Source organism: Muntiacus reevesi, chromosome 4, assembly GCF_963930625.1.
Source record: "Muntiacus reevesi chromosome 4, mMunRee1.1, whole genome shotgun sequence".
NCBI classification, from domain to species: domain Eukaryota; kingdom Metazoa; phylum Chordata; class Mammalia; order Artiodactyla; family Cervidae; genus Muntiacus; species Muntiacus reevesi.
The window spans coordinates 80,937,221-80,952,057 of NC_089252.1; the positions used below are offsets into that span (position 1 = coordinate 80,937,221).

A 14,837-nucleotide genomic window follows, 5' to 3' on the forward strand; every position below is an offset into this window, starting at 1 on the left:
AAGGATCTTGGCTAGAGAAAGAAACAGACATTCTCAAGAGGAGAAAACAGTGGTCTCCACATTTTCAAATCGTGTTTTCTGCCCCCAAGGTACAAATATAAATTCACAGCTGGTTAAGGGCCCTTTGGTAGAGCTTATCTTATTAGGGAAAGTGAATGTCTTTAACTAGAGTCAGTTTTTTAAAAACACTTCTTAAAGTTCACTCAAAGAAAAACAAACATCCTGTGGAATAAATGGTTATTATTCACTTAATAAGTGTATTCTCTCTTACTGTCCTCCTCACCTTATAAAGGGCAAGACCTACCTGGGTGTCTACACAGTGCAGACGGGTCGTCTCATTACTTCCCATTTGTACCAGCGTTCCTTGCTTTTATATTTATAAACTCTATTCTGGCATATTTCCACCACGAAATTCCTTCTGAGTTATAAATACTTATTTTCTAAGTAACATGTATTCAAGTTTGAATTTGTACATTTTACAAGTTTAGATTGATGTTTAAAGGCATTGTGGTTTGGGGCCAGTGGAGGAATGTAAACTGCAAAAAGGACTGTGTACCTTTCTGTTTTATTTGCTCTTATCCAAAGATCCTCACATGTTGAATTGCTCTAATATTAAGGACAGACACTGCTTAGGTTAGAAAGCAAGATTCCGACAGTGTTTTAGACTTGCAAGAATCTAGTCACCATCTCTTTTGAGAAGGGATGCTGTGATTTAATTATCAAGCCTTCTTCACAGAGATGAATAAAAGTTATTTACTGTGTATTTGATAAGTCAATGATATCAGCACATTTACCTATTCATATAATGCTGATAAAAGTGGCTTCAGATAGAAAATGAAAATTATTGCCTTCAAAGAAGACTGGTGAGACTTAAATTCAGGCCGTGTTTTTCACTGGGGGCAGAAAGGAAGGGCAATGGGACTCTTTTTATCCCATTTGGACCAAAATCAGAGGTGTGATGGCTGTTTTCTGTACATCATGGCTCACTGCATGTGCTCAGAAGTCTCAGCTCCCAGGGATGGTCCATTTCCCAATCTCAGTTAGAAAAGGTGACATGTCTGTCCGTCTTCATTCCAGTTAGACCTGGAGGCAGTTTCTTCATACACTGGGAGGATTGTGTAACGTCTCACCAGAAAGAAGCAAGTAAACCCACAGGTATGCTCAGCTGGAACCCAAAACTCAGGAACACACACACCTTGGTACACAAGAGGCATCTGCATTCTCACTGGGAATTTAAACAGACGGAAAATCTTATTGTTCCTATTTTCCTGAATATAGATTGTACGGCAAGCAGCCTAAAAGAGAAACCTAAGTGTATATGACTCTAAAGAGAGAGTCATATGATTTAATTACCTTCAGGGCAAGATGAATAGATTTTTTTTTTAAGTTATCCCTCCAGTCAATACGCCTGAACTAAGGTGGACTTTAAGTGCTCCCACTCTGCTTCTATCTCATAGCAACACCTGGTTTTCACGCGAAAATAAAAGGCAGTACCTTTTCTCCATAGCCTCTGTCTTTGGTCATCATTTCTCTGAGGGTCTGAAGGACCTTAATGCAGAGTTTCTCCTCATTCTCCTCCAGCAGCTGTTTAGTGTGCTTGATTAACCTGAATGGAGGGGAGAACCACGGATGACATCCCTGAAACAACCTTTATATTAAAAAAAACAAGCTTATTGCAACTAGTCTGCTGATGAACTAATATTAACCGAAGGCTCCCAAACTTAGATTCCGGGCAGTCCCCTCACTAACAGCCGGTCGGTGTCTCAATAGCGACACCTGCTGGTCAGCAGCAGCAAACAGGTCCGAAGGGAGACAGAGGCCCACTCAAAACTGCTGCTTATGGAGTGCAGTTATTTACCCACTGAGGACTGCCAGTGATGTGGCCAAAATATGTCAGTGGTGTGAAAAAAAAAAATATGCCAGCAGTGTAAACAAACAAACAAACAAAAAAGAACCTCAAGAGTATGATGGTTGGGGCAGACACATCGTTCCATTTATCCCGTCTTACCCTTTGACGGGCCCAGAAAAATAAAAAAGCAGCAGAGTTCACGCTCAAGCTAACCGACCATCCAACCTTAGGGTGAAAATCAACGATCTCTGGTCATGGGACCAGCTGCTTCTTCTAAATTATGCCCCACGGCATAAAACAAGAAGCTACAAAGCTGCTGGGAAAAGACTGTGAGGCCCTGGAAGGTCTGAGCTTTCTGAGGATTCGAGGGCCATGGCTTTTGGAGTCTGTATGCCAGTCCACGCTGGGCATCTGCCCGCATGTGGTGAGTGGAAGATGAGCGCCCAGGCGTGCAGCTCTCAAAGGAGAAGTTGTCAGCAAACAGCAGGGTGGGTAAGTAGGACCGCACCTACACACTTCCTTTAGAACGGTCAGAAGGGACCCCCGCACTAGACCTTGCTGCCTTCCTCCAAGAGCAGGCCAGCCCCGCCTTCCCCGGGAACCGGTGCTGCGGCTGGGCATCGGGGTTCTGCCCCAGCGAGCACGGGGGCGGGAGGGGCTGCTTACTTGCAGATGAAGCCCCCGCTTTCACACTTCCTCCTGGCGTCCGTGTTCTCCGGGAAGAGCAGCTCGGGCCGGTGGAGGACATCCACCAGCACAGATAACTCGGCCTGCACCAGGGGCCGGAGGCGGTCCTCCAGGGCCGAGACGATGTCCTGGAACGGAAGCGCAGCCCCGGTGAGCAGCCGGGCCGGAGGCGACGGCGGGAGGGTGGGAACATTCATTTCTGACCTGAGGCATGACCACAGGCTACTGGGTTACAGTAACCTCAGCGCCGTCTGGTATGTGCCTCAAGTTATTAGACACTGCCCAACGGTTACCTGAAGCATTAGACCCTGACGCGGAAAACAGAGAAATAACACAGACATAACATCCTTCCCACCCGCTCTGTGAGATGATCCTTATGCTACCCAAGGAATCATTCCATTTATTTTAAAATAGGATGCAAAAAGTACATTCGACAACATGGAAAGGTGTCTACATTACAAGTGTTAAAAAAAAAAAAAATGGCTAAACAATAGTATGGACTCTATGATCCACTTTTTATCAGCAACATTAATGTCTAAAGGATACGCAGCAAACATTAAAACATCATTAGTGGTTTTCTCTGAGAGGCGGGATTACAGGTGATTCCAGTTTTCTATTTAGTGGTACTTGTGAGTATTGTCAAATTATTTTCAATGAGCATGAATTATTCATATAATAAAATATCATATAAAAATGAGAACACAAATGAATGAACATGCTGTATCAACATGCTAAATACATGTACCCTGATAGCATGATGGTCTTCAAATGCAAAACACACAGCTGTAGGAAAGGAAAACAGAGAGAAGTTGAAAGAGCAGCAAAACCAACACAACAAACACCATATAAAGGCAAATGGCAGGAAACAGATGAGAGATTATCTCCAAAAGATGCTAACGTCTGCCGTCTGGCTTGCTAACTGAGAACCAAGCTACCAACAAACTGGCTAAGAAGGGCAGAACACAACACGCTGGGGAAGATCAGATAATTAACCAAGAAGCTCATGGAGAAAGCCCACTTTAATTGCATTCATCTCAATTAGGGACCCAAATTTCACAGGCCCCAAATTCACAAAGAATTGAGTGATTTTTATCCAGAAACTAAAACTTACGAATATAATTCTACTTCATCTTACATTTAACAGAATTTGTCATCACTCAATCATATTTAGGATGCATTAAAGAATGCATGAATGAATCAAACTACTTTGGGCGGGGGGCAATATTCCCAAAAAGATTATGAGTACACTGCAACATCCCTTAGTTTGGATTGACTTTCACGCCTCAGTCAGCAAGAGGGTCGCTTTGGCAAAATTCTTTGAGAATTTTGTCAGTTTCCCTAACAGTTCCCTCTGGGAAAGCACCCAATTTCCTCTTCATCAACAGTGACTGGTCCTAACTCTGGCAATTCGTTATCTGTCTCCAGCTTTTGTACAAGATTGAAACACTTCTTCGGTATCGTGTTCACGCAATCTTGCATCTTTTGCCAGGTTGGAACTTCACATTGCAATTGATTTGCATTGTATTGTCAAATGTAGAACATTCGGCAATCAGGGAGAGACCAACAGACAAGGATGGCGAAGCGATGGGCAGGGGGAGATGCCAGTGTTAAGTGAGGGGGATGTCTGAATGGGGGTTAATTATATAAGCACTCCATTTGCAAGTTCATGTTCTCACATTATGACAACTTTTGCCATTCTGAGCAATCTCGTAACTGCAGGGACTCAGACAGACAATAGCTCATTAGATAAATGAAGATCGCTTTGGTTACTGGCCAAGTCTTTAAAACAAGCACTGCCTAAACTTATGTATTTTATTTTGTTACCCAAGAATATACATAATGATCTAAGAAGATCACTGGTGTGTTTCTAAGCCACAGATCATTTAGTTTGAGCAGGAGAAAATGCTGTGTGTTCACCCAGTTACGAATCTACAACACAGTGACCTTCCTCTTTCTAAACCATAGTGGGGATCAGGAAACACTCCATAGGGAACCATGCTACCTTTGTTTAAGAAGTGGCTCTGTCATGACAAGACTGAAATTCCTTCCCTGACCTGCAAAAGCCCTGCCCATCCACCCAGCTCTGCGGGCTCCAGCCAAGCTAACCTTCCCTAGGTCTCTGTGCCATATTCTCCCCGGTACAACGGTCTCCTCACAAGCTCTTCCCTTCCCTTCCCTTCTTCAAGTCAGTGCCCCTGTTTATTATGCTGTTTATTATTATTATGCATAATAAACCCTGGCCTTGGTTCCAATGTTCCTTCCCCAGCAATGCCTTTGTTAACCACCACCCCCAGCTCCAGGCAAGATGAGCTTCCTCATCAGTATTTTTCACAGCACTGCTCACTCCTCTGCAGTGTTTGTCTCTCTTACCATTTTACTTTCATCCGTGTGATTTGCTCATTGTGTCTCTCCCTTCCAACACTGGAGACTCTATGAAGGTCAAGAGTGTTTCTGGCTTTGGTTGCTGTATCCCCTGTGCCTAGGGTGGGGCTGATGAATGCATCAATGAACTGATCTGTCTTTAGGTAACTTGCGTAACCCTCAGAGATTCATTTACTTCACCTATTAATGATAATATCATGGTCATAAGGATAATGACCATACTAATATTAATAAGAAGAGCTCATCACTGATCAGGTGACCGAGCTCACTACAGGCCAGGTTCTGTTCTTTGTGCTTTAAGTGTATTGAATTTTCCATTGCTGTGCAAACACTGCAGCATAAACGATTTTGCAAGCTCTTCTTCATCAAACGGTGGTCTATGTCCTGTCCCCTTGAACCTAAGTGGACATACGTCACTATCTTGACCCAAAGAATATGACAGAAAGGATGCCATGTGATTTCTGAAGCCAGGTCATTAAGGCAATATGGCTTTTACTTATCTATCTCTCCAGACTTATCTGGGGACCCAGCCGCCATGTTGTGAGGAAGCCCATACTCTATGAGGAGGCTCTGTAGATATTTTAGGCGAGAGCTGAGGTCCTAACTAACAATCAGTAAACTGCCAAACACGTGAATGAGTGAGATTTCAAGATGAGTCCAAACACAACCACCATCTGACTGCAACTGCATGAATGAACCTGAGCAAGAAACACCTTGCTGAGCCCTGTAACCTCCACAAGAGTCAAAGAAGAAAATAATCGCTATTGTCATTTCTCAGGCAGGCACAAGTTACTGGAATGTCTTAAGTCTCTTAATCTTCATATCAACCCCGTGACGTAGGTGTGACTCTCAGATGAGTTTACAAGTTAGGAAATTGGAGAAATTAAGTAACTCCCCTAAGGTTATGCATTTCTAACTGGCGGAGCCACGATCAGGCACTGGCTTGAGATCACACTCTACACCTGGGCACCACGCTCATCTGAAGGATCTGCGATTCTCTAACCATGGTCCACGTGTCATTTGTGAGGAAATCACCTGAGGTGCTTGTCCAAAGGAAGAAGCTAATATTACGACATGTGTTTAAATGTTTCACATCATCTAATCCTCACTACTCTCCCTCTTAACAAAAGAAGAGCACGGCTCTTTGCAGGCACTAAGTAAGGGGAGCAGGATCTAGCTAGAATTTAGAACACTTTTATTTTCATTTGGCTCATTTGATACAAAACTCTCTCAGTTACGATTACACTTGTTTACCTACTGATTCAAGAGGCCAAAATCCCAAGATGAGGTGGGAAAAAACGGGAGCTGTTACACTCCTGTTCTAAACATCCTCTTCTAACACTGATTTATTCTTTCCTAATAAGTGACAACGGACTTCTTGAAAAAGAGATTTGTAAATCCATGCACAACCTCTAAGGACCATGACTTTGTCGGGAGTTCTTTTGGGTCCCAAGGAGCTATGCAATCCTGGCCCAACACACATATTTGCATGTGACTACCCACTCATCACACTGATAATCGCCCTGGGGCCAACCCTGGATTTTCTCTGCCCGAGGAAGCCCTTGAGTGCGGGGAGCCGCCTCGGGCTGGGTTATGGGGGGCTTCCATCAGCGCTGGGCTTTACCTGCAGACGCTCGATGATGTTCCGGTAGTCCCTGGAAGCGGCCAGGACAGAGTCTCTGCGCGCCGCGTTGCGGGCCGTCAGCCGCCAGTTCATGGCGGTTTTCTGCACGAGGTTGTGGGACTTGAGGAAGAGGTTGTTGACCTGACTGTCCAAGTCCACGGGAATGGCAATGGCCCGGCTCTTGGCTGCAGGGGAGAGGCAGGGCTTGTGAGCCCACAGCTCTGATGAGAGACCCCAGAGAGGCAAACTCCCCCCAACATCCCACAGGCAGCCGTGTCCACGCCTACAACGTTAGCATGGATACGCAGTTCAGCTGCACCTCACTATCTGTGAGGTCGGGTTTTCCAATGTGAATTCTGAGACCAGCAGCTGTGAGGGAAGTTACATGCTCTGAGGTCATACGATTTAGGCAAGTCCAATGGGTTTCTCCAACGAATGGTTTCTTAGGGGCTCAGATATATCTATACATTTTAAGAATTATCGAGACAGGGAACTCATCTGACCGGTAAACTGCTTTTCGAAAAATTCTCCAGTTTCGTACTCTTTCAACCACCTACAAAATGCTGTTTTAAGCCAAACATAGTACAGAAGACAACATCTACTATGAATAAGCTATTCTATCCATACAGGCGGCTGTTTTGCTTTTAACCACCTTAAAAAAAAAAGACGCCAACTCCAGTCTCATCACGAGAAAACCAGTCAAATCCACAAAGGGGGAACATTCTATAGATAACTTGACTAGGACACCTGAGGACGGTCAAGGTCACAGAAAATAAGGAACATCTGGACCCACTCCAGAATTCTTGCCTGGAGAACCCCATGGACAGGGGAGCCTGGGAGGCTACAGTCCGTGGGATCGCAGAGTTGGACATGAATGAGCACACACACATGAGCAACCGTCACGGACCAGAGACAACTAAAAGCAATGTGGTGGCCTACACGGCACTGTGAACAGAAAAAGGACATTAGTGGAAAAGGGCTGAAAACCAAGTCCGGACGTTTAGCTCACAGCAACATGGCTGGTAAGGTAAGATGCAGACAGCGGGGGAGACTGGTGAAGGGTACCTGGGAACTCTGTGTTATCCTGGCAGTGTTCTTATAAGCCTAAATCTATTGCCAAATGAAAAGTTAATTTAAAAATTAAGTTAGATAGCCAGACGAGCAATCCTTCTTTCTATCTGGGAGATCCAACAACATTTAAAAAAAAAAAAAGCAAGACAACTCTTGCCTGTCTTCAAAGCTCCATGCCAGCAGAAGCACAAAAGTGCTGGGGTTCATGGGCTGTGCAGTCTTCATGGTCTACTGTCTCACAAACACCAACGCTCCATGCCTTTTCTCATCACTGCCAAGACTGTTAAAACATTTCCTCTCTCTGATGATCACTGAGCTAGCAAACTCAGTAACTTGCCCCACTTTTAACCAACAACCTCAAGAGGCACCATCATACATGGGCAGAATTTGGGGTTATGTGGGGATCCCATCGCAGAGTCCTATTTTATCACATCAGGAACCTATAATAACATACACCCTTTCAAAATCTTAATATCTTATTGTGAAATAGTGCCACGGAAATAATAAAAAGACACGAGTGCCTGTCACACGCGTATAAAGGGAATTAGGCAGGGAAGACTGCAACAGGCCCAACGGAACACAACTGCTCAACAGCGCTAAGAGGCCTATTCGTCTCCTCTGGTGTCTCCAGGGATCTAAAGGCAGATAACCCTTCTCAACTGAGGAAGGAAGGCTTTCCCTTTTCATAGTGTTTATGGGGAGGGGGTGGAACAGGGCAGCGGAACAGAGACCGACAAAATCAGGGTGAAGGAATGGTCACAACTTCCTTTCAAAGCTGCCGACAAGGGGCGGTGGGGAGCAGGAGGGGAGGGGGCAAGGGATGGAGAAGCTTTACCACGGAGAGGCAGGAGGGAGCAGTCCACCATCTCTGACAAAGGGTGTTCCCCGGCGGTGGACATGCGCTTTGCATGAAAAAAAAGTTCCCATATGGTCAACTATGTTTACTGGATTCAGCAGATGACTTTCCCGAACGAGGGGCTTCCCAGGCCCATGAATGCACTTGAGCACGCTGGAACTCGCCAAGAGCTGCCTAACATTTAACCATGCAATCTGGCTTTTCAAAGCTTATCTTTCTTTAGGACTTGCTGGCTCTGAACTTTGGGAGGTGCTGGCTTGGAGAGATGAAAGGAAGGTTTAAGAATCAAGAAGATCACGGTTCCAGCCCTGGGTCTGCAGCCTCCGGTGTGAGGGAGCTCCGCCGAGCTATGGAGCTGGCGCTCTCTCCAGGGTGGCCTTGCTCCCTGCTGGGTGGCCCGTCTCCACGTGTGAAATCCAAACCGAGGCGGAGTCTTACCTACATCGGAGAGCACCCGGATGCAGCTCTCCACAGCGGCCTTCTGGCTCGGCGTGAGCCAGTTGCAGTGGTAAACCCGGAACACGCCCTGAAGCAGCTGCACGAAGACGGGCTGGCGAGTCTGTAAGAATGAGGACAGGGAGGAGGCCGCATGAAGACATTCATCTGTGAGTGACCGAGACACCGGTCAGCAGCAGACACTGCCCTGAACCACAGGTTCACAGAGCCTTAGGCCAGAGTGGGAGGGGGTGGCCGGTGATGAACGGGATTCCAGAAGTGGCCAAGGCCAACAGAGACCAAGTCAGAAGTATTTTAAGGCAATGCACAAACTTGATGCTAAGTCTGACCACTGGACGGAGCAGCAGAATCACAGCCTCAACGCTGGGATTCCTGTCTCGTTACCAACTGGCTGTGTGATTGTAGGCAAGTCACTTTACTTCTCTGACCTTTAACTTCATGCAATATATAAAATAAAAAGACTGAGGCTGACGAACTCCCGGAGTTCTTTTCAGATATTATAGGAGTAGAACCCATATTTTTTAATCAGCCTTGATAAACTGGTAAGTGGATCTCACCTAGAATACTCATTTATTTCAGGCAGTGTCTCCAAATATAAAAGGAGAATGTGGTTCTCATGGTGACTATGCACAAGTGTTCATTTGCCACAGGTGACTACTTGCAAGTTAACTACAGAGGAGGATTTATCCCTTTCCATGATAGTATAAATTTGTACTTGTTTTAAAATAAAAGAACTCAAACAACGACTTTAGCAATCTGACACTGACTTCCTGAAGGCATCTGCAAACTGTAATTCTGGTCTCCATCTGAAGCTATCCACATCAGGGTAGCTTTAGACCTGCATGGCAAAGGTCACTGTGGATGGTACACTACTCCACTGGCCTGCAATTTTAGGAGGATGTACTTGCATATCCCCTCTGAAACACAGGAGGACTTAATATAGCCAAGAAAAAAAGTACTGAAAATATACTACAGAAGTTTCTTAGACGAAAGGAAACCAAGTGTAAAGTGCTAGGGGCAAAGGAAGATCACTGTAAGAAATTAAAATGGGTTATGAGATCCTTTATATGTGGAATCTAAAAAAAATGATACAACTGAATTTATTTACAAAACATAAGTAGACCCACTGAAATGTTGTAAAGTGATTGGCCTCCAACTAATAAAATAATATTAAAAAAAAAAAAAAAAAAACATAAGTAGACTCACAGAAATAGAAAACACGCTTGCAGTTACCAAAGGGGAGACTGATAAAGTAGGAGTTGGGATTAAAATATGAACGCTACTATATATAAAATAAATAACCAGCAAGGCCTTAGGGTACATATAGCCCAGGGAAATATACTCAACATCTTATAGTAACCTACAATGGAAAAGAACCTGAAAAAGAATAGACAGTGTATATGGATAATTGAATCACTTTGCTGTACATCTGAAACAAATGATCAACTATACTCCAATATAAAATAAAAGTGAAATTAAAAAAAAAAAAAAAAAAACAGAAGCAGCAAACAAATGTCCACTCTACTGAGGGGACAGCACAGTATTCCTGAGGGCATGTCAAGTCCTGGTGACCGGGCTGGTGTCACATCCTTGGAGACTGGGCAGCCTTGGGTCTCGAGGCTGGACCGTCCTGGGGCTGAAGCAGCTAGGGAGGAAGTGATGGCAGGTGAACCCACCCTTCAGGACCAGCAGTGGTGCCCGGTTCCCCCATCTCCAGATCCAGGTAGGCCCACCTATAGCTAAACAAAGCTTAGAGTACCCAAAGGAAGTCAGATCCCTTGGACTGGAAGAGTTCAGAACAGCCTCCCAAGTCTCCAGGTGGGGTCGCCACCGCCAGACTCCATCCTGAGAGTCACCCTACCCACGGAAGACAGAACCCTCAGTACAGCGGTGTTGCAAGGGTTGGGTTTTGTCTGGGAGGCGAAAAATACGGGAAAGAAGTAAGGAAACATAAGCTCCTGTGTCTAATTTACAAGCCACAAACCTGACTCTTACTAAGGCTCTGCCTGCCCAAGGAAGCCCGTTGGGCACGAAGAAATGCTGCCGCCGTGTGGCCGTTTCTCGTAACAACAACTTTTAAACGTGTGCTGATGGGCACGAATAGACACAAAGCCTGTTGGGCACGAAGAAATGCTGCCGCCGTGTGGCCATTTCTCGTAACAACTTTAAAAGGCGTGCGGATGACCACTGAATATTCAAGCCCTGCAGGGCTATAAATGACATCTGACCTCAAGAAATACCTTGGTGTAGGTCATCGAAAAATAATTCAAAAAACGGCAGATTTTCCAGAACCCTATTTCAAGAGGTAAATCCTACACTGTTTAAAGAAAAACAGAAACACATGAAAAGATGCTCAACTTCACTAATTATTAAGAGAAATGCAAATCAAATCACATTGAGGTATCACCCCACACCACTCAGAATGGTCATCCTCAAAAAGCCTTCAGAGAATAGATGCTGGACAAGGCGTGGAGAAAATGGTGCCCTCATGCTGTTCGACAGAACGGAAATTGGTATAGCCACTACAAAGAACCGCAGGGAGAATCCTAAAAAAACAGAGCTACCAAATGATCCAGCAATCCCACTGTTAGGCACGTATCCAAAGAAAACCTTAACTCAAAAAGACACAAGCACCCCAACTTTCACTATAATCCTATTTACAATAGTCAGGACAAGGAAGCTACCAAAATAGCCAGCGACAGGTGAATAGACACCAGAGGTGTGGTCCATACAGACAATGGAATATGACTCAGGCTTTAAAAAAACACACACACAATGAAATAATGCCATCTGCAGCAACATGGATGAATCTAGAGATGGTAATACTAACTAAACTAAGAGAATAATATAAAATATCACTTAGAGATGGAATCTAAAAATTGACTCATATGAACCACTTTACAAAATAGATTCGAACACTTTGAAAAAATCTGACAGTTACCAGAGGTAAAGGTAGGGGGTGAGGGATAAATCAGAAGGTTGGCATGTTAATATGGCATAATATGGCATGCCATATACACAGTAATATAAACATATTTTAATAAAATAGGAATCAACAAGGACCTACTATATATCACAGAGAACTCCACTCCACTTAGCACTCTGAAATAACATAAATAAGTGAAGAGTCTAAAAAGCAGATATGTGGATATATATAAGGGAATCAAATTCACAAACACAAACACAGCAGTGTCTATAACCTATCCTCTAGGGGATCTTCCCAACCCAGGACTGAACCTCGTATCTTATGTCTCCAGTATGGGCAGGCGAGTTCTTTACCACCAGTGCCACCTGGGAAGCCCATAAAAACCATACAGCAAAGGAAAAATAAAAATTAAAAAGAAAGAAACGCCTATCACAGTCCTGGGAAGAGAAATGGTGGAACATCCCTGGAGCCTGAGCGGGTTAGGGTCACAGGCTGGACTGTGCTGGGGCTGAGGGAGGCGGGGAGGATGCACCAGCCAAGGGACTGCCTTGGAGCTGTAGAGACTGGGCCCCCCAGGATGGAGCCACCATCCCCAGATCCAGGCTGGCCCTCCTAGACCTAAGTCAAACCCAGTGCCTGCAAACGATGGTGGACCTGCTGGGCAGGAAGACCTCTGCACACTCACCTGGTCTCCAGGATCCTGCTGGTGGGGTTCCCACTTCCAGCCTCCTTCCTTTGGGCCGCCCCATCTACCTGCCATCTACCTGTTGCACCCTCAGCACAGCACTTCTGCAGGGCTTGGGATCTATTTGGGGGTGGTGAGCAAGGGTAAGTGGGGAAAGGTAACGAGATACAAGTCTTTGGGTGTCTGTTCAGGCAATTTCCACTCTAACTTACAACCCAGAGACATGACTTTCTCGAAGGCTCTGGTTGCACAAGTTACATCAGTGGGGAATGAAGACGTGCTGCCCCCTTGTGGACGCTTCCCGCAACTACAACGTGAAAACCCTTGAATTTGGGACCTTACTCTGCCCTCAAGAAATGCTCTGTGGGAAGTCATTAAAGATGAATTTAAAACAGCGCCGACTCTCAAGAAGCCAATTTCAAGCGCTAAATTATCCTCAAATTCTTTAAAAAGAAAACTCCCATGAAAACACGCTCAGCATCCCTAAAGATTAGGGAAATGCAAATCAAAATGAGGAGGAGGTTATTCCCAAGCAACAGTCGTTAAAAAGTCTACACAGAATAAATGCTAGAGAGGGCCTGAAGAAAAGGGAACTCACTACGCTGTTGGTGGAATGTACACCGGTAACAATCACTACGGGGGGATCAGCATAGAAATCCCCTCAAAAAAAGAAAAAAAAATAGGGCTCCCATGAGATTCCAAGATTTCACTCCTGGGTGGGCATGTCTTCAGAGAAAACCATCTTTCCAAAAGACACAGGTGCCCCAACAATGTCTGTGGCACCATTTACAACAGCCAAGGCCTGGGAACACTGAAATGTCCATCCACAGATGAATGGATGAAGATACGCTACATACACCCAATGGGTTAAGACTCAGCCAGAAAACAGGAGAAAATCATGCCATTTGCAGCAACAAGAATGGACTGTGAGATGATCACACCAGGTCCAATAAGTCAGACAGAGCAAGACAAACATCAGGTATCACTTACATATCACATTTAAAAACGGATCACAGTGAAGCGATGTTCAAATCAAAATGACACTCACAGACAGGAAACTTAGTTAATGGGGGAAGCCGGACAAGGGGTAAGGAGAAATTAGGAGGTTGGGATTAATATAAACACAGTGATACTCATAAAACTGATGTTCACGGTGGACCTACTGGAAGCACAGGGAACTCTACTAAACACTCTGTAATAACCTACGTGGGAGAAGAATCCGAAAAAGAAGAGCTAAGTAAGTGAATCAAGTTGCTGGAGAACTCAAACACACGCAACATAGCGTATCAACTGTACTACAAGAGAAAAAATAAAAATTAATGAAAATAAGTCCTCCTCTGAACCCATCAAACCTCAGTGACCCGGGCTAGTGTCACATCTCTGGAGCCTGAGCAGGCTTGGGTCCCAAGGCTGGACCGTGCTCGGGTTGAGGGAGCTGGGGAGGATGTACCTGCCGATGAAGCCGCCTTGGACTTGCAGTTCTTGGTCCCCTCTGATGGAACTTGAGATGGGGACTCAATGGCCTAACTTAAAGGAAAAAGAATCCTTCAACTAAATGAATTCTATTGAGCCAACATCTACTGAGCATCTGCTCTGTTCCCATCTGGCACTTGAATCAACAAAAGATGAGTCAATCAGCCAGAGCAACTGATTCCTAATTTCCTATTCTAACGGCCAATCTGGGGGCACCAGCTCACGAAACCTCTTGGGCTAATGAACGTGTCTGCCCAGTACCTTCTGTCTGAGCTTCTCCCCTGCTTAGTTCCCAGGGCTCTGTTTTGCTCATGGATTCCATCCTGAGGGCAAGATAACCCCTTAATCTCCCTCTGGCCTGTTGCATCATCTGTCCTTAATTATCTGTGCTCTGCCCAGGTCCTGTCTAGCCTACCGCTTCTTTTTCCTGCCAAGACGTGCACTAGCAAGCGTTTCTACTTGGACTTCACGGTGCCCTTCTCCTGAGTCTACACGATTCACTTGCTCACTCAACAAACGAGCACCTCCCAGGGGCCAGGCATGGTGCTTAGGATAAAACAGTATCCGAGACACGTCTCTGCCCCCTGCTCACCCCACTCCATTGTAGCTCGCAGTCTAGCAGGACCCAGTACAAGCTGCCGATTATTAAGCAACTACTGTGTACCAGGCACTGTGCTAGATATTCATGAACGTTCATTCTCCCAGTCATCCGCAGGTAATACTGGGTCATCATCCCAGTCATACTATAATCTTGTTTAACATGTAATAAAAGGGTTCTGAAGCTGTGAGATCTCCCCAAGTTCACAGAACTTGGAAGGACTGGAACCC

General features: G+C 45.2%; 1 protein-coding gene across 6 annotated transcripts in view; it reads right to left on the bottom strand.

Annotated features, from left to right (window-relative positions):
* Window positions 1–14,837, bottom strand: part of ITPR1 (inositol 1,4,5-trisphosphate receptor type 1) — a 345,755-nt gene that overhangs the window by 129,440 nt on the left and 201,478 nt on the right. For all 6 annotated transcript variants that reach the window (XM_065933259.1, XM_065933257.1, XM_065933262.1 and 3 more), the window contains 4 exons: window positions 8,908–9,028; window positions 6,543–6,727; window positions 2,516–2,664; window positions 1,495–1,606 (listed from right to left, as the gene is read on the bottom strand). In XM_065933259.1, the coding sequence (XP_065789331.1) occupies window positions 1,495–1,606; window positions 2,516–2,664; window positions 6,543–6,727; window positions 8,908–9,028 (567 nt within the window). The remainder of the gene's footprint in view (window positions 1–1,494; window positions 1,607–2,515; window positions 2,665–6,542; window positions 6,728–8,907; window positions 9,029–14,837) is intronic.